A 20,693-nucleotide genomic window follows, 5' to 3' on the forward strand; every position below is an offset into this window, starting at 1 on the left:
TGATGGGTTTGCAGCCATTGAGGACAACTCTCGGTTTCCACGAGAATCCTATCTCCCCCTGTGTTCTCACGCTTGTCCTTTCTAGTTGTCCCCGACATGATACTTTAAAACACTCTCACCCCCTCATAAAAGAGGTTTTTTTTAGCAGGACAACTTCTAGAAACTCCCCACATCTGACAGGACGGAGTACTCTTAAGGGCCGTTTCCTGTATCTGCCTGCCAGATTGATATAGAAGCCGAGACTCCGTGTATATGTCACTTGTTAGTAAATGGATTCTGTTTGTGGTGGTTGATGAAAGACACCAACGGAGAAATCAAATGGGGGTGATCAAAATGGCATTTGCCTTCTGAACACTCGGTCACTGCCAGCTCTCTTTCATTTTCTCGGTAAATATTCCCCTGGTGTTAAAATGGGCCAGAAGCGTGTGCAGTGACGCTTGCTTCTTTTTCCAGTTCCCTGCAAAGAACAGCAAGGGCCTTCTTCATAATGCGATGGGAAACGTGAGTGATGAAAGTGGGAAGTTTTTTTCCATAATCATTTCTATATCATAGGTCATCAAATGGTCATTATAGTTTATGGCTCTGTAAAATCTGCTGAAATCAAAGCCATGTAATATACTTTGCAGAGGGCTCTCCTAATCCAGGCTAACCACATTCGTGCCTGGACCACGAATGAAGGCCTGGTAACTGGAAACCTGACCCTGAAGGAATTCCAAACACAGACTAAAAGCATCTCTCTCCACATAACATGGGCAGCTTAAGAGCATATTAGTTTGCACTACTTTAAAAAAAAAAAAAAGCTTTGCAACACTTTACAATTACTGGGCCAGGGGGCTACTCTGCGTGGCACACTTGAAAAGGAATATAGCTTAGTCACACCCTGCCAATGAGGACAATCATGCTTGTCACACTATACCAGAGGGCTTGAATCATATGTCTTGACTTCATATTAACTCCAAATTTAGTTACAATTATTACCAAAAAAAGGAAAACCCATTGAAACAGGGAGGATTTTTTTGTTTTGTTTTGCTCGATCTTGTTGTGTTTTGTTTTTTAATTGTCTTTGTTTAGGCTGCTAAAATACCCAGTATCTTATACAAATTAAAAGGAACCAGAATCTGCACTTTGGAAGATTATCCAAAACAGAAAAAAGCTAAAGTAAAATCCAATACGTTTGTCTACGGTAGGCATTGTCCTGTAGTTTCACACTTTCTACTGCAAGTCTTATTTCTTTACCTCTGAACTTGCCTCTTAAAACTATCTTCACACTGGCTTGTCTCTTAGTTACTGCCTTCCCACCCCCAACCCTGGCTATTCAGCTTCCGTGAGCTTTCTGCATCCTACAAGGACATCACTGGATGAGATGCAGCCATGGTCCTTAGCCCCAGACTTGAGATGCGAGGCTCACGATGAGCAGGCCTGTTCGGTGCTATTAGAAGAGCTGAAGGTGACAGACATTCCTCAGGTCTTCGCCTTGGCAGAGCGGGCCCTGTTCATACCAGCTCCTCTGTTCTCTCTCCGCTGAGGGGGGAGGGCATTGAGTTACAGCAGGTGGTAGGCAGGTTTGCTGAAGCCTAGCTTCTGCCTCTCTTGGGCCTGTGTGGTGTATATGAAAGCCATCCATCATGTGTGTTTTTGTGGAGAAGAGTAGGTTGGTGAGAGGCACTGGACATCACCTCCACCTCTGGTTTATATTCATTAATCAACCTTGAAACCGACTCCAACAGTCACCCTCCAACCCTTTGTCTGGAGCCTTATTTGTAACTGTATTTCTAGGCATGAATCATGATGTCCCTATACTACTATGTTTATGACAGAATTTTTTTAAAGTCCTTGCCAGACTATTATGAAAAAATTTCTTAACCAATTCTTAAATAACTAGACATAACCTGTACCTAGTAAACCCAGTTAGGGGGTGTTCACTATAAGCAATATTTTAATTCATTCTTCTCTGAGAGTTTCATATAGTGTATTTTGAATGTAATCATCTCACCAGCTCATCTCATTAATCATCTTCTTCATATTCTCATCCCTTCCCACCCAACTTTGAGCTTTGTTTTTTTTTTTTTATTCCCCTTTTCCCACTGAGTCCAGATGGGGATTGGTCCTGCTCTGCCCCTCCTAGGGATCCCATCACTAAAGGATGCTGACTTCTCCCCCATCCTAGAAGCTATAAAATACCAATAACGCCTCAGCTGCCGGTGGGATTCGATGCCCACCTTGCGTGCTCGATGCTGGGACTTTGACCGGCTGGATCTTGCCCAGGTCTTATGCATGTTGTTACAGTCACTGTGAGTTCCTCTGTGCATCCGCCCTGCGGTGCCTGGAAAACTCTAATAAACAATCTTCCTATGTTGGAGCCAATCCAACACTCATCTCATTCCCTCCTACCTGCTTTTCTCTGGAAAAATTAACCACCACTTTTACTTCAACCATCAGCAGTCTCTGGCTCCCACTGCATCTGTTCTCCCCTCTTATTCTTCTGCTCTCCTCCAGCCCCTAACCACACCCAGCGCTCTCTGGTTACTGTGGACACTTGTGCATTTTTTTCCCTCGAAACGCAGCATACATTTATGGAACACCTATGAGACATAAAGCCCTGTGTAGCTCCGAGGGAGATTGCCAGAGGCGTGAAGAGCTAGTGCCAGATGTCCACACTCCAGTCAGGGTATAAGTACCACAAGGCCAAGTGAAAGAGAAAAGCTGAAAGAGTGACTAGCTGGGGCCAACACTGAGGAGATTTCCTCCACAAGAATGGTAGAAAGGTGAGGTGACGGGAGGGGCAGGGGGCGACTGATAATTGCCCTTATTCTTCTTTACTCCAGTAGAGAACCTTGCTCTAGTGAGAACAGCAACTTACTTCCTGGTTTAAAAAAAAAGCATTACAGGGAGTCTATCCTTCCAGTACCGTCTCCTTTTCCCAAGCATGATTACTTAGCTAAGTGAGAGCGTCTCCTGCATCCTTTCATATGTGAGGATGGCTGGTACCCAGGGTCTGGCCGACCAGCACAGGCTCTCATTCCCAGGTCCCTTTTGCTCAATGAAAACTAGTGTCATTGTGAGATGTCAGAAAGAGAAAGTCCTCTTGGAAAGGAAGCCATTCTTTTGTTACTTTACATGTAAATAACCCGTGGCTTTGTCATGTTTGGACAAAATGGCTAATGCTCATTATTTGCACAGTCACATGCATCTCTGTGACTTAACACATACCTGAAGCCATTGCTATGAGTTGCCAAGCAGAACCTAAGTCCCCTGGCTTCCAGAAATGAGCCTACTCAAAAAAGGAAACAGAAATTTTAAAGGGAATTTTTCTCAGAAGTTCATTCAAAGTTACAACAAAAACAAAGGCAGGCACGTTTCTCTTTCCCATAGTAAATAGCTTTTCCATGTAAGATTTTTAATTGGAGACATTTTTCATTATTTTACAGAAGTTAATAGTATATACAAATAAGGCTTATCGGGTCGCATGAGAAACGAGGAGTCCTGAAGTTCTGGCACACTTGTAGTTTGGGTCCTTGTCTTAATTAGAGTCTCCCTCAGAAGCTCCTGGACTTGTCAGGATCAGCTCAAAGCAAGTAGTGTTAGTCTCTCTAATAAGCCTTGTCCCAGGACAGACTGAGTTTCTGCTCCCCTCACCAACAATTAAATCACACACACACACACACACTCACACACACACACACTCACACACTCACACACACACACACTCACACACACACACACACACACACACTAAAAGAAGACACTAGAGATTAACAAAACAAGAACATCTTAGCTCTCTCTTCCTTATTCAGTTTGCACCTGTAACTTTGTCATGTTTGGACAAAATAGTTAATGTCCAATCATCTTTACAGTTGCATGCATGCATGAGATTTGACACATACCTGAAACCATACCTTTGAGTTTCCAACCCAAACCTAAATCCTCTGGCTTCCAGAAATGAGCCTCCTTAGAGAGGAAACAGAAACTTAAAGGGAATTTTCCCCTCACAGGCCCATTGGGTTTGAGTATTTGGTCCCTAGCTGATGGCACTGTTTGGAGACGCTTCAGAATCTTTGGTCCATTGACCTGTTTAAAAGTAAATGAGGTGGAGGCTAGGGCTGGAGAGGTGGCTCAGAGATTAAGAGCACTGGCTGTTCTTCCAAAGGTCCTCAGTTCAATTCCCAAGCAACCACGTGATGGCTCACAACCATCTGCAATGAGACCTGGTACAAGTGTATAAGCAGGCAGAGCACTGTGTACATAATAAATGAATCTTTAAATAACAATAATAGTAATAATAAAGTAAAGGGATTGCCTTGAAGGTGAGGTGCATTTCCGCTTCCCAACAGAGCTCTTAGCTGCCTGATCCCCACATCTGTGTGAGGAGCTTAGCCGTACACTCCAGTTCATGAGGTTGATCCACCTGCCTTCTCCATCAGGATGACTGTTCCTTTTGAAACTGTGAGCCAAAATGAACTTCGCCCCCACTTAAGTTGCCTCTATCCTACAACTTGTCTGTGCAGTGAAAAAAAGGAGGTTTTTTCCTTTTTCATATAGGAGGTTTTCTCTCTTTTTTTCTACTTAAAAATTGTTACTTTTTAAAAAATATGTGTATGTGTGTACATGTGTACATGAGTGTAGACAGATCCCACGGAGCTACGGCTACAGGAGGATGTTAGCCATTCCATGTGGGTTCTAGGAGCAGAACTCAGATCCTCTGCAAAAGCACCCTTAACCACTGAGCCATCTCTCCAGTCCCCAGAAATGGTTCTTTTTAAATGTTTATATGGTGCGTATGTGTGATGATATTCACACTAGCTTAGAAGTTGTACTGGTGAAAGTCTGTAGGAAATGATAGGCTTTCAGGAGAGAATGTTATAAACAGCAGCCCTGGGAGGAAAATGCTCCTAGCAGTCTTTGAATTTTCAATGGTGTTTTTACAGGCGACCCATTGTTTTTCTTCTCCCTGAAAAATTACAAACAATAACTGTTATGATGAGTTCTACAGAAAAAGACAATTTCCATGCCACCCCTGCTTGACAAAGAGCAGCACCTCACTTGGTGTCTGCCACATGTAAGCAAACTCCCCATCATATAATCCCACCACAGAGAAGCCCTCTGGGGCCACAATGCTATCTTGGGGTCACCCTCTCTGCCCTTGGAGCCCTCCCTCCCTCCTCCTTGCAGAGTGCTGGAGAGTCATGGGGTGAGGTATGGCACAGGAGATAACCTCCTTTCTGGCCCACATGCAGACTGTGGAGTCGCTCAGGGTGGCTTCTATCCCATCACCACTTGCTCTGGATTGTCTCTCCACAAGTTAAAAAAAGAAAGAAAAAAGAAAAAAAAAAAAAGCCCAAGTACTTCTGTCTTTTATAACACTCTGTTTTAAAAGGGAGAAATCTTGAGAGTGAGACCAGGACCCTAGAAAAGTCCAAGGCCTGGAACTTCTCCTTTCTCTCTTTCCATTTTAAACAGGAAACATTCCCGCTAAGAGAGTCCTGAGGGAGTGTGGTTGTGTGTTCATTTTAAGGCAGATAATGTTTGTGTGTTGCAAATGTCAGTGATTTATCCTAAGGACTTAAAATGAGTGCCGAGAAACCACATGGTTCCCTTCATGCAGAGAAATAGCTCTGGTGGCTTTTGAAAGGAAACACAGGTTAAAGATATTTTTTTAAATGTTTGTGCAATCGCCAGCTTCAGCCAAAGGAAATAGAAAGGAGCAAAGTGGTTAAGAGAAGAGGTCTTTAGTTTGTTTGTTTGTTTGTTTTTGTTTTTGTTTTTTCAAGAAAAGACAATGAGTGGTAGACGTTTTCTAAATAAAAAATGAAATTGTCAAGGAAAGGGATGGTGAAACCTGGGTCCTTCGTTTTGCAGGGCCATGGGGACAGACGATTGGGGCTGTATGCCTGCTCTATTTGTCATGGGTAATTTAGCATAGAGCAAAGCGGCCCGAACTGAATAATAACAGCTGACGCTATAAATAACTTGTACGCAAACAATTTAATTTTTTATCTGAAAACTATCACTAACTAAATTACCCCCAAATTCATGGCTCTATCACTCATTATTACACATAGCAAAATTAGGGCGCACACACCCAGACAAACGTAGATGGAGGGCTACGTCGTTTGTCCTTAGGCAGCTTTCCACACGCTCCCTGAGCCCACAGCTTGTCAAATCGTCATTGATTTGGGGAACTTCAATGTGCGGGGCTGTTTTAACATCCAACTGCACAGATTACAGGGTGATTCTGACCCTCATTGACGGTGCCTGATTAAGCAGAGGCCCGGTGTTCTTACAGCCCTGTCACTCCTTTCAAATGTCCAGGCTGTCTGTACTCTGACACTGGAGGTCTTTTCGGTGCTCATTACTGTTGGCTGTTTCTCCTTTAAAAAAAAAAAATCATAAAGAGCGGAGGAATAAAGAGTGGAGGGGTCTGGTGACATGGTGAATGGTCCTGGCAAATTTGTGCGCAGAAGGTTTATGGGATTTTAAGAGCTGTAAACAGAAGTCATGTGTCTCACCCCAGGCTAGCCAAGATGCCATCATCCACACACTGTCTAGCGACACACTGTTTCTGTTATGGCGGGCAGATCAGATGATGCTTGTCTTCGGTAGAAACTTCCAGACTGGCTTGTTTCCGACGAGTGTGTGTTCTTGCCCAGCCCTTTCTGCATGCCTGCCCATTACACCACACGGGACACCTTGGTTTTGGCTACTGACTTTGTGGTTGACTTAATTACTTTTATCACAGTTCTAGGTGGGGAATTTCCCAGCCCCAGATTAAGAGTTCTTCCGGGAACAGTGGAGTGGAGGCATAATAATCCATCCAGGGGTGTGACAGCAGACTTAGCCAAGGCCACACACAGCCCATTCAGTGAGCAGAATTGCCATCTAAGAGGGAAATGAGTTCAGTTTATGAGGACCCTGACCTAGTGCATTTGTGCTACCACATCTCATGCAGACTGGAGCTCTGACAGTCACAGGCTTAACAGAGCCAAACTTATATCACTGTGTAGAGGAAGCTGGTTTGATTGCTGTAATAAAAGTGAATAGAAAAGGAATAAGCAGTGGAGGAATGTGTTTCTTCTTGTGTAGCAATGTGATGAACGCAGTGTGACAGTAGCTGTTAGTGTCAAGGGCCTGAAATTTTGTGTTCTACTTGCTCTGCCTACCTTGCTGCATGGTTTGCACCCTGAAGTCTAAGATATCGACAACTGTTTACTATTATTTAAGGGTACACATCTCATCTGGGAAGATATCTTTGTCCAGGCCCGCGACGTGATCGCAACCATCTACACTTGAGGCCGAAGCGTGTGGACTTCAGCTGACAGCAGCTCCTGACACATATCTCTGCTTCTCTTTCTAGGGGAGGCTCAGCAGATGCTGTGGACTACATGACAGCAGTGCCCCGGGGGCGCTACAACGAAAGAGAACTTCCATACTACCCAGGGGCTCATCTTGTACATCCCCCAAGAGGGAACTATCCCCGGCCCCCGGATCTGAGGGTGGTGGCAGATCTACGCTACCCTCAGTACTACCCACCCCCACCAGCCCATCAGCACAAAGGACCCTTCAGACAAGATGTCCCACCTTCCCCACCTCAGCACCACAGAGTCCCAGCCTATCAGGAGATGGGTAGAGCAGGGCCCCGAGGGGGCAGCCCTGACCAGTACGCCTACCGTAACCAGGATCCCCGGCAGAAAAACCCCATGACTGCAGCCGTATAGCTAAACATCACAGAGATCTGCCAACCGAGAATGATAATCCTACCGTCTTTGCCCTTGCTAGGCCCTAAGGCCTTCTACAGGTTAAAGTGTTCCATGGTACAGTGTAGCTCTTGCTCACTAAGGATGCAGTGCTGGAGTGCTAATCAGAGGAGGAAAGGGGGACAGGAATTTGGGGATATGGATCCAAAAAGAAAGAAGGCTGCACTTCCTGATACTTGAAAGGCTTGAAGAGTTGGTTGATTCAGTGAGAGAGGCAATTGATTTAAAAAAAAAAAAAAACCTCATGGAGCTACATTATAGTAACCCCGGCTAGAAAAGCAGTGCTAGTTACAGCCCCACCCCACCCCAACCCCAACCCCACACACATAGTAGAGGCAATAAAGGACAGCCATGGAGGTCTCTGCCAGGCCTAGTCAACCATTCAGAGACTCAGTGTCAGGCCTGTCCTGGAGCTGTGAGGCAGAGTAGAGAGGCTGCAAATAGGACATCTTCATAAGCACAAATGTTTTCACTGAGATCAAAGCAACAGTGACCTCTGGGGAACGCTAGACCCAAAAGAAGACTGCCTCTCCTTATTTATAGTCTATCTTGGGTCCCTGGTACTACTTTTTTGACACAAACGTTTCACATTTCCTTGCTTTTGATATAAAAGTCAGTAGAATTTGAGTGCAGTATTAAGTGTCCTGGGAGGATGTGCAGAGCTGGTCAGAGCTTCCAGAAGGAATTCATCCCAAGAACCACAGTGAGCAGGTGAAGCGGGTGGACTGTCCCGTGGTCCTTGCTTTCCTCTCTCCCAGACCCCCGCGTGCTTGCTTGGAGATCGCTTTTCTTAAAGTCCTCCTCAAATGCCTCTCATTATCTTAACTGAGACCTCTACTTTTGGACTTTCACTTCAGGGCCAAAGTATACGTGTGAGCGGGGTAGGTAAAAAAAAGAGAGAGAGAAAGCCTGCTGGGCAGGCCCCACAGAAAGCAATGTCCTAGAGATGTCAATTCCAGACTCAGTGCCAAACAGTACCCATCTGCCCCTGGGTCAGGGAGGAAATTGGTCACCAGCAAGTAGATAGAAGTGCGTGCGTGCGTGCATGTGTGCGTGTGCGTGTGTGTATGTGTGTGTGTGTGTGTGTATGTGTGTGTGTGTGTGTGTGTTTTCAAATATGCGATTACAAGTATGGAGAGTAGAAAATAAAATGGTCTTCTGGAAGTTTGATGAGGAAGGAGTCAGAGGAAGTGAAGAGAGGGGATGCACAAGATTAAATCACTCTGCATCGGCTCCATCTCATTAGCAAATGTCAGAGCAAAGCCAAGGTCTCCACCTGACTTAAAAGGAAAAAGCATTCTGCCTTAAGAAGCTGAAAAGCCACTCTTGCTTCCTTTGAGCTTTCGTAGGCAAAGAGCATCTGAAGATTCCAGTGTGATCCGAACGGGAACACAACGCAAAAGACAGAGGAACTGCAGAAACAGCCCAGCATTCTGGATTTCTCAGTGACATACTTTAAGCTTTCCACATGTTCCTTCTTTGCAACCCACCCCACCCCCCAAATGTCTTAATTCAGTATAGACACATTTTGCCCCAGAGTAGAATACCACTGACCAACAGGTTTTACTGGATTATAGTATTCTAGAATACATAGAGTAGCCATCTGGCCCAATTTTTTTTGTTTTTTAACTTAAAATAGTTTTGTTACCAAGAATGATGCAACTGCTGGTTTTAGACGTAAGTCGTGTCATTTGCTGGACTTGAAGAGAGGTCATTATCTCAGCCACAATCACTGTGGCCTTCTGAGAAAAATAGACTCAAGATGCTTTTTGTCCTCTGCCATCTCTCTCCAGCCAGAAAACCTTACATCACATGTAATTTCTTCCATGGAGTGGAGGGTCTCGGGCTCTGCCCAACAAGGTATTGTGGCCACGCTATAGGGTCCCTAGCCACCATGCTGAAAATGGCATTTCCTTTGAGCCAAGGAATTCTGAAAGGAAATGATACAATGAGGGACATGTGACTTTGGGGGGAGCATTAGATCAACTCTTACGCCAGGCATGGTACCACATGCCTAGAATCCCTGAAGTCCAAGACAAGAAGACGGCACAGTGGATGCTAGCCTAGACCGCAGGGTGAGTTCAAGACCAACCTGAACCAACAAGACCCTGTGTTTGGAAAAGAAAAATTACTCTCCGGTGTGTTTTATATTTTACTCAAGTTTCTGCAAAGCACTGCTTTTATCCAAGGCATAAGTTCCCCCTTACAGGGAGGTTAGACTACGTGTAGGTGAGCCAGGGGTAGGTGACAACGGTGTGCTGTAGAGAAGAGGCCCTTGAGCATGACGTCATGTCTCCAGCTCCAGCACAGACATGGCTGTACCATACCCCTACACGCACGCTTCAGAAAAGCTGCTCCAGACCTTGGCTTTGTGTTGTACACAGTCAATCCAATATTGCTAATCCTAAGAGGCCCTCAGAGGCTCAAAGGTATTATTGAAGAGAACAACAGAAAGATACAGCTTTCTCTCTTTGCTCAAAATATAGCACTTGCTGCATTTGAGCCTGCCCTAAAAAACTAACGTTATATTTGTGACAGATGCAGCATCAAGCCAAGCACCAGCTAAGACCAGCTCAGGTAGTAAGTTTTATAAATGCTTGTGTAGTACCCCCTCCAACTGTCGCCTCTCCACCGCTATGAAACTATTTTCCAGTGCTCCAGGAGAGCAAGTGTTTATCTGGGGGACCAGGCTGTATAATCAGCAGGTCCCCAGGAGAAGAAAATAGCCACCAGTATATTTACATCCTTGGGAAAACTCACTTGGGTATCTCTGTAGCTGGGAGCTCTAACAGAGAAAAAGATTTAACAAGAGCTACATACCTGCTACTGGGCCATCCAGCTTCATGAGCCCTTTTCCCCATTTTTTTTCTGGTATGATTACAAAGAAAAGAGAAAGCAGACCACTGAAAACCTTTAGTCCCTAGAGGATTCAGTCTTCCACAAGAGAGAGAAACACACCTCACTGGTCAGTCACATGCCTGGGCTGAGGCACCACCTACCTCTCTTGGCCTTATATTGTTTCCCAACAGAGTCAAATCTGTGGACAAACAAAGGAACATTTTCTTAAGTCATGTTATTGTAGAAAACAAAGCTCAGAAAAAAATAATCCTGAAACTCATTATTCTTAGACTTTTCCCAACATCTATGCTGAACCCACAGGGCCACATGGAGCAATAGCCCGATTATTCAATGGCATCGTGGAGAAGCAGAGCCTTTGAGGATTAGCTGGGGCCTTATTTCTGCTACCAACAGAATAAAATTAACACAAGATCCACTGCCTTGTATTTTTCTTAGTTAAACCTACCAGTGAAGGAAATCCTCCTGCAACTTCAGGAAGATCAGAGAGCTGGTTTCTCTGTTCCCTGGCCCACAGGGAGACCAAAACTAAAAAGAGTAATTGCTTTTCCCCTTACTGTTTGCATTTCTTCTGTTTGTTTTCTGTTTAATGTTTGAGCAGTGTTATAGAATTTCAGGCCTTGTGGAAGGGATTGAAAAGTGGCTGATAAAGGGATGTGTGTCTGAAAACTTCCCCTCAGCATTAAGCACCGAGATCCATTGAGAGCAGCGTTCAAACTGGCGTTAAATTGGGTAGACTTCCCGCTGCATCCCAGGCCCGTGTGAACAGCAAGTCCAAGTTTTAAGCAATTAGGCAGGAGGGAGTCCCATTCAGAAAAGTCCACAGCAGTGTTTCTCTCCATTCATACAGACTTAGGGTAGGAACCAGGCTACAGTGAGACAGAAAAGGAGATTCTCAACAAGATATCCCTACAAAGTCACCTTTCCGATAGAAAGGAGGAAATACAAGGATCTAAAATAGGACTCTCACACGTAACTATGGCTTCTGAGTGCAACTCTTCCTCTCTCCCGTCCCTCAACAGTCATGAAATCACCCACAGCCTGGCCTTTAAAGTTGGGTTTGGCTACTAAGCTCAGAGTGCGAAGTAAGCCATTCCCAGAGACCCTTGCAGCCCATCTCTCGATCTGCTCTTCAGAGAGTGTTCTGTTCCATCTGCAATGCTGTTTACTACTGGAACGTAAAAACAAAACCTGTTGTTTATGCCCTCGCTCTCTCTAGTCTTTCCTATTCTTTTATGATTACCAAGTCATCTGCTCATACTCCCTAAAGGTAAATTATGTGAAATCATATTTTGGCATATGGAGATGGAGAGTGAATCCTTTACACACTTTTTAAGATGATCCCATTTATATCACCGAAGACATTTTGGATGTTGTTATATATGAGTATATAAATTTTTCATGTTTTATTTTGCATTAAAATAAAGCTTTATTCAGTCAGTGAGATACCAGTGTCTTCATTTGTTCAGGGAACCTGATAGATGGTTAGGTGGACCCGTGCCTCCTCATCCTGCAGTAACGACATCTAACACAGTGACTTCTCAACCTTCCTCATGCTGCAGCCCTTTTAATACAGTCCCCCATGGCGTGGTGACCCCCCCCCAAAAAAAACATAAAATTATGCCATTGCTACTTCATAACTGTATTTTGCTACTGGTATGAATTATAATGTAAATATTTTTGAAGACATAGGTTTGCCAAACTGGTTGCGACCCACAGGTTGAGAACCCCAACTCTAATAGCTGACTGGCTCCATAGCAATGCTCCAGAACAGCAGCAGGGCAAAGGGGCATCTGCTGCGTGCAGGCAACATTACAGTGAGAGAAGCTGAGCTGCCATGTGCTCCCAGTGCCAGCGCCAGCCAAGTCCACTGGGAACTCAGGAGAACAATGGGCCCTCAGAGCTTCCCCAAGTAAGAATAAGAGAGCTGGCCTTCATGCCTTATGACTACCGCAGGAAGAAAAAAGGCCTAGGGTCAGGCAGGGTTTTTTTTTTATCTGAGTCCTGGAAGTTGGGACCACTTTCAGTTGGTTCTCACAGCAGCTAAAAGTAGTTCTTTTATGGAGGAGCTCAAAGCCTCCCATCATGGTAGCCCCAACATTCCACACTGGTTACCACTCTCTCCTCATCTACGGAAGCATCACTGTCTCTCTCAAGGTCCCTAGCTTATTTTCATATTTCTGGCAAGTTCGGCCAAAGTTTCATTCATCTGCCAGCTCCATCTCGGCTGGCTGTTTTAACTCACATCTTATACTGAACATTCCTGCTTATTTTTTTTTCCGGGATAATAATGACCTAACAAGCCCATTAAACTCAATGTATGCAGGCTTTCTCCAAAACTACCTGTTCTCACAATCCTGTTGTGGACAGTGGTACCACCACATCCACAGTTACCAGGCAGAAATCTGGAAGCTGCCCTCAACTTTCCGTCTATAAACTCCACCCACGCGCATGTGCCATCTGCACTCTGTAGACACAGTGCAACAGTCCTCAAGCATGCCCACACTTCCTGGCGCGGTGGCACAGCTAGGCTCAGCCCCGCCCCTTTCTCTCCTCAGCCTCTTCCTCAGCCATCTACAGCATCTCATTTATCTCTGAGCTTCCTCTCCTGGTCCCGCTCTGTTCTCTCAGGCCTGCCACCTGCTTTCATAAACACATTTTCCTGGACTACCTCCATTCCCACACATCTATATAGTGGTCCACACTGCATTGCCCGCCCCAAACGCTCTACTCTTGGCGGGGATGGCGGGTGGGGAGGAGAGGTGAAGAGAAGTTCAGAAAACGGAGCGCCTGCTAGCAGTGGCGACATCTTTGAGAAAGAATATTGAAAATTGGTAAACATGGATTTACAACATTGATTAGGTGTTAGCCGCTAATTCACTGTGCAACCTCGGGCAAAACACTTATCTCTCTGGCATTTCTAGTGAAATGACTGTCTCTGGATGTCGCAGAAGAGCCTCCTCCCAACACCACTTCCAAGGATAGCGTTGCTGGCAGCATGAGATGGACCAAGTTGGAAATACGTAAGCCACAGGGAATGGCTGTTAAGTGACATATTCGGGTGCCTTCTATTCTGGAAAATAAGTTATCAGTACACTGTGCTAATAACCCATAGGAAAGGGCTGGCAAGAAGACCCAGTGGGTAAGAGCACCTGCCCTGCAAGCCTGGTGACCTGAACTCAACCCCCAGAACCCACAGCAGAAGGAGAAAACCAATTTCCAAATGTTATCTCAGGACTTCCACAAGTGTACTGTGGTGTGTACATGAGCACACACGCACACACACACACACACACACACACACACACACACACACACCACATACACACAACACAAGTAAATGTTTTTTAAAATAATACACACACACACACACACACACACACACACACACAAAATCCCTAATCTTTGTCCTGCTCACACAGGCTGCGCATAACAAACTCGCTTATCAACCACTGAACAGACCAAGCCATGGCCCGCACCCTCCTCCCAGCACAGAGCTGGTAATTCCATCCTGTGTGTTACTGAGATACCTTCCGCAGATCCTCAATAAAACTTTTATGACCCGTATTACAGTGGTTAGATTCCAAGTCTGTGTGGCCATCTAAGGTGTGCCGTATTTGTAACACATTGCCTGGCTCTGGTTTATGCTCAAGAAATATTTGTTGAATTCATTTGAATGAAGAAATGAGGTGTGAAGATTCTTTCCCTGAATTGCTGGGCTGCTAACATTCCACCTCGAAGCCCAGACCATAAATCTCCAAGTTCTGTTGCTAAAGTTTGCCTGGCATTATTCTTGAAGTGAAGGGTGTTAGCTCACGTGGGCATGCCGGAGCCTAATTTAAAACACGAAAAAGCAGGCCAGGAGATTGTAAATGCAAGGGGTAATGCATTATTTAGAGGGTAAAGAGAGACTTAAGTAAAGAGAGAGTGTATTACTTACAACCGGCTAGGATGGAAACACTTTTAGTCACACATGATTACTATTATTATTGTATAATTCCTGGACTTTAGGAAGCGCTTTGCAATCGCTTGCTTTACTTGGTCCTTTCAACAGCTATCAATGGTGAGTTGGAACAACTCTCCCGAAGTCCATTTCTACATACAATGGCACTAAAATAAAGATTTAATGAAAGCTGTTTCGACACAGCCAAAGAAACTATAGGTTCCTTTGTGTCTTAGAAAGTGAAATTCTCTTCTAGGGGCCATGCTTTTCCTGAATAATTATTGTTTACATTTCATGCTGAATATTTCATGATCACAGTCATTTTGGCTTCTCTTGCAGCCAGAGACTATTAGGTTCTTATTTTACATAGGAAGAAACCGAGTCATCAAGAGGTCATTACCTTGTAACCTGGGACTGCAGAGGACAAAGGGAAATCTGAACTTGTTCTATTCTCTCTCTTTATCAGAGCTTCCTGTGCCACGGGCACTGTGGTAGGCGCTCTCCTTCGCAGCATGAGTAGGCAACTCCTCCAAACCTCACTAGAAGATTCTCTGTAACACGGACTAACTCGCTTCATATGTGTGCTCCCCTCATCAGTGAACTTGGTCACTGTCACAGTTAAAGACATTTCTGCTATCGCCAGCTGAGACTCCTGTGTTACTACTTTTCTTGCTGCTGTGCCAAAAGCAACTCAAAGAAAGAAGGATTTTTTTTTGGCCCTTTAGATCATTTGAGTTTGGGATTCTTGGGGATTCTCCTCCGTCCATGCCCTCCCTCACAGTTTAAGGGTATATAGTCTATCGTGGTCCAGGAGGTGGTGAGACAACGGGGCAGCTGATCAAACAGAAATGAACGCTGGTACTCCATATTCTACTGTCTTCCTGCCTTTTCCCATTTGACTCTGGACTATGGGATGATGCTCCTGGTGTTCAGACCGGCTGATCCTTCCTCAGGGAAATCTTACTGGAAATACATTTCTAGACACACCCAGAAGTGTGTTCTGAAGGGCTCCAGATGCAATCCAGCTCACCTGAGGATTAGCCATTGCTCCGTTCTAAATATTACCCTTCGAACTTGAGCCGTGGGCTGCTTAAAAGCAATCCCCTCTGCACACAAGCCTAAATACTCAAGCTTACTAAATAATGAATGTGCCGCCTCTTTAACAGAGCTTTAACTGAACTCTGTCCATCCGTGCTAATTTCTGAGCTCTTCTGCCTGCTAAATAAGAAATACAACAATTTAAAAAAATGGCAATAATATTCCAACAGATGCCACTATGGACAGCCTTGAGTTCAAACCTACAGGTTATGAGATGAGAAAGCCATGCTTATAAAGAGCTGAGACAAGGCTCGATTGGAAGTGCTTTTGAGGGAGCGACACTGCCCCGGAAGGTCTGAGAGAGGAAGTCAACTTTGACCATACAGTCAGGAAGTTCCTGTGAAGATACAGCCTCTGCAGTCACCTTAAAGGACAAAAGGGATAGAAACCAGGCCGACTAAGAAAGGCATTGCCTTTCCAGATAAAGAGCAAAACAGAACGTCTGGGTTAGTGGTTCTCAATCTGTGGGTCTCGGCCCCCTTGAGGGTCATGTATCAGATATTCTGCATCTCAGATGTTTACGTTACAATTCATAACGGCAGATATTTACAGTTATGAATCACCAGAACATGAGGGAAAGCTTTAAAGGGCCGCAGCATTAGGAAGGTTGGGAACCACTGCTCTTGGTGGAGCCAGGAAGCCCCCAAATATTCGTGCATAAGAGGCAGGAAGAAGTCTGTAGGTTGCTGGTAGTAGCCGGTAGCTTTTAGTAGTTTGTCTGAGCCAGAGACCAGCCTAAATTTTTCTAACTTAACCATTGGATCTTCAGATTTATGATTCACAAATCAGAGCTATATGTGGAGACAACCCATTTCAGATCCAACAAGAAGCTACTGAGCTTCCTGAAAGAGTCCCTTACACAAATGGATGCTTAAAGAACAGCCTTGAAAAAAAAAAAAAAGCACTGTGCACATAGACCTGGGAAAATTCTAATGTCACTTCACCATAGAAAGAGGAGGGGACCAGTTCATTTGGTGTATAAAATTGACGCTAGTTTTCCTGTTCATCAGCTGGACACAACCCCAACTCTCCAGATGAGACACCTGAGGGTCTAGGAGTCAGAGACTGAGGGAGGCTGGTGAAAGGGCACAGTAACTTCCAACCCCAGCTCCATCCGACCTGCAGCCATGGAAGGACAGCAGGAATTAAAGGGAAATCCTGCTGTCCCTTTAATTATTCACTTCTTCCCATGACGTGACAAAGACTACCACTTAAAGTATGTGCAAGGTTAAAGATAATTCTGAACCTGTGGGGGCAGATTTTGGCATTTTGATTTTGGGAACAGTCGGCCTTATGTTAGTCCCCCTATATATTAACTCATAATCTGACTAGGCAGCAGTTTCAAGTGGTATCTAGGCAAGTAAGTTGTACTTCTGGTTGAAGTCAGGCAGGGGGGATGAAACTTTGATGACTTAATCCCTCCAGCGATTAAAGGTATAAGCAGACCTGGACCCTGCGCTGGAAAGAAGCTGCCAGAAAATTTATTAAGAGCCATAAAACTGCAGGGCCATAATTTCAACAGGTTATCTCGCTTCCACGGCTAATTGTTTTCCAAGGCTTCCCAGCTCAGACCCATTCAGCATTCTTATCACCTGGGAAATGTGCGCACTCCTTAGGATATTTTCCAGCGGGCAGTCACCTCTGTCCCGGCAATCGCGGCGGTATTTTTGCTCAAAGAGTTGTGGATTAGATTTAAGGGCCGTCGCAGCCACAATGCGCAGCCTTGCTGATCTTCTGTGAGAGCTGTGGCGTCGCCCTTTGATTTATGGGAGACTGCGGCTCAAACCCAGCCCTCTGCTTTATTAAAGCAGCTTTTAGTCAGCAGTAAGCCTCTCCAGCATCGAGACTCCCAAGAGCTCCACCACCTCCCCACAAAGTCCCTTTGATAAGCAGCAGCTTTCTGGGTGACTTTGCTTTGGGCCTGGCCCACAGTCTTGCCTCCCTTGACCTTCCAGGTGTGAGCAGTTGGGTTTGGGGGCAGCTATGCGTGGGCCCAGCCTTCTTTTCCAAGTGGCCTTTCAATATCCGTTTTCTGACCCCATCTTGACCTTCTCAGTATGGCAGTGTTTGGCCTGAGGCTATATCTCTTCATGGTGGATTTCTTTTTTTTCTTTTTTTCTTTTTTTTCTTCTTTTTTTTTTTTCTGTTGCCCATTCAGTCTTTGAAGAGGACGCCTTGGAGAGAGGCAGACACACTGCTTTGGGGCCTGCTTTCAAAGGTACTTGCTCTCGGAGCTGTGTTTTGAAAAAACAAGTGAAAGCATGAAGGAACTCCCACCCCCCAATAAAGGGCATGTTAGATCAAAGGGCATTTACATGTCCGTCACTGAACAGTCATATGAGGTATCAAATGTTCGAGCCAGGCTATGAGCGTGGAACTTTACTGCTATTATCTAACTTTTGCCCCAATACACAGTCTGGGCCAGTGCAAGGGGGTTGGGGAGGGAGTCTGGGGAGATTGGGGGCCAGGGGTAGAAGGGCAGGGTGGGGATGGGCCTGGGAATGGACGTTTTCACTACAGATAACTGCCAGGGCTCAACACCCCTAACACCCAGTGGTTCCCCAAGATTCCCCTCCTCTTCGTCACTCCAAGGAATACCTTGAAGCAGAGCAGATAAACAGAGCCAGCTTAGTCCCAGATGGAGCTGGGATACCCTCTCCAGCCCTACCTCCACCCATCCACCAACTCCCCTCCCCCATGGAATAGAGCAAGAGCCATGCAGGGAACTCTGCTGAACAAGCTTGCAAGGGGCTCTGGCACCGAAAAGCTGGGTGACCCATCCAGTGACTGACCACCTGCCAGCCTCAGCTACCTACTACATATTTGCAGAGCACTGACAACCACGGTGACCTTGAGGGTCCAGTAAAGACCACAGGAAGCAATTTAGCGCACCAGCTGTGCTCCCCAGCCTGGTTTTCACAAAGAATCTTGTTGAGAGCGCATATAGCATGCAATTTCCAGGAGAAAGCTGTTTCCTGTTAGTATACTCTGCTTACAGCAACGTGATGGACACTGGTCAGCTTTAGAAATCTGGCCTTACCGTCAACTAGGGCACAGCCAGATGCTACAATGTCTTCCACAGGCATCTACATACAGCGGGCGAATTTCTTCTACATTAGTGAGCAGGCTTCTGACTTGGGCAGGCTCCATCTTTGCGTTGTTCCGTTACAGGTGGTCCAGGTCACAGCCTGCTGTTTCTAATTCGTAGCCTCTTCTTTTGCAGAGATTTCAAAGTAGAAAAAAATTTTCATTTAAAAGCAAAACAAAGCGGGGGCTGGGGGTGGGGAGGGAAGCAATAGATGAGGAAAATGTACTGTTAAGAGGACAGTGGACCACATGAGTGAAGATGCTCACTCAGGATCACTGTTTGAGGCTTCCTTTGATGAAGTTCAAGAGGAGGGGGCGTTTGGTCGCCCCAGGGCATACATAGCACAGTGGGGTTTTGTTGTTGTTCACGGGCTTGAATTAAGCCTTTGCTCCCTGCACAGCTATACGTTTCGTTCCCTTTCATATACATGCATAAGTGTGCGTAGGCATAAGATAGTAAATAAAGGATACTCCCTAAAGATTCACCAGGGAGACACAGATGACCAAATTTTGTACCAGCTCAACTCAGCCCCCTTGTTCTCCTAACCCGGATTCTAACTAGGAATATGTTTACATAAAAACTGTGTAGCAAAGGGAGTTTTTGATGGTTTGTCGGGGGCAAAGAGACTTATTTCATTGATCGGAGAAGGGTATATGTGTGCACCCTTGATGTGCGTGGGGCGTCTCGAGGTGGCAGGTGTATTGTCAGAAGTGTGTGGGCACAGAGCCTGCAAGAGATGGCCCTTGGTGACCAAGAGCATTGTTAGAAGGGAACGTAGCCAGAGCCAATCAGCATCCTGGGTTACAATTGCTTAAGTATTTCCCTGCCTCAGCTTTGCTGTCTGTGTGTGATAATTGTATTATTGTCTCCTCAGAACAAAATGATCTTGACTTTTTTCCCCCCCAGTTACTGCAGTGAATTTTCATTAAACATAAAACACATAAGTAAATATTAAGTAGCTGACCATTAAAAAACTGACACAGGAATAATTACAGCGTAGTTTCGGTGTTTGGAAATGCATGCTGAGACATTAAGAGGGTACCTGGGGGGTCTCTGAAGCTTCTAGCAGGTAGGATCATTTCTGAGAGATGCATGTTGCGTGACTGAATGCTAGAATTTCAAGGACAGTTAAAGGTGGAGAGTAGCAGTGTGTGACATAGAGCCAGAGTGTTGTGAGTCTGACATGGCAATATTCTAAGAGGTTTCCTCCACAAAGAGACCTTGCTTGACACCCTCTCCCACTTGCCCATGGTCCTTTGGCTCGGGCCCCTCCAGCAGCAGGTGACTGCTGATTCTCCTGGAAGCACCAGCGACAAACCAGTCTATATGCAAAGAGGAAGGGCAGCAAATGTGACCCTTCCCTGTAGTTCCTTTCCCAGCGCCTGAGAATTGCCTTAGCAGTAGAAGAAACTTCAAAGTTCATCTTTTCGAGTGTCTTTCAAGCAGATTTTGACCTTGGCCCAGACTAAGACATACAAGTCACATCTCAACCTATTACATATGTACATTTATGCATTAAAAATAAGGTTCATAAAATAGTACTGACTTGTGTCATTCTATATTCCCTTTCTTTTTCATAAAAAATACCCCCATAAAATGATTCCTGTGACCCGTATGGATTGCAACTAAGAATTTTAAAATGTAAGAGCCCCAAAATGACATAACAAAATACCATATGCCTAAGACTAAATGATGCACTGGCCTATGCTCATAAACGCTAAGAAGATGGAAGTTGGGTATCAGTAGTTGAGCCCCTGTTGCTTCTTGAGCCCCTGTTGGGGGATCTAGTCCATGTATCTCATGTAGGTTTGATGTTCCTTAACATTTCTTGGTTTCAAAACACTCCATTCCAATGCCTACCTCAACCATCGAGTGACATTCGGTCACTGTGTCCAAAAATCCCCTTTGTATAAAGCTGCTGGGCTTAGCACATCTGTAGTGGGGACCTTCAGAGGGA

At 45.2% G+C, this 20,693-nt stretch overlaps 1 protein-coding gene across 3 annotated transcripts in view; it reads left to right on the top strand.

The window, feature by feature from the left end:
- The window catches only part of PARD3B (par-3 family cell polarity regulator beta), a 982,300-nt gene extending 970,249 nt beyond the window's left edge, over window positions 1-12,051 (top strand). For 2 of the 3 annotated variants that reach the window (XM_084778917.1, XM_084778919.1), the window contains one exon: window positions 7,352-12,051. In XM_084778917.1, the coding sequence (XP_084635043.1) occupies window positions 7,352-7,712 (361 nt within the window). In that variant the 3' untranslated portion in view covers window positions 7,713-12,051. The remainder of the gene's footprint in view (window positions 1-7,351) is intronic. The other variant, XM_084778918.1, reaches the window with a different exon arrangement.
- The last annotated feature ends 8,642 nt before the right edge of the window (window positions 12,052-20,693 follow it).

Source organism: Acomys minous (genome assembly GCF_964271855.1).
Source record: "Acomys minous genome assembly, chromosome: 4".
Lineage (NCBI taxonomy): Eukaryota > Metazoa > Chordata > Mammalia > Rodentia > Muridae > Acomys > Acomys minous.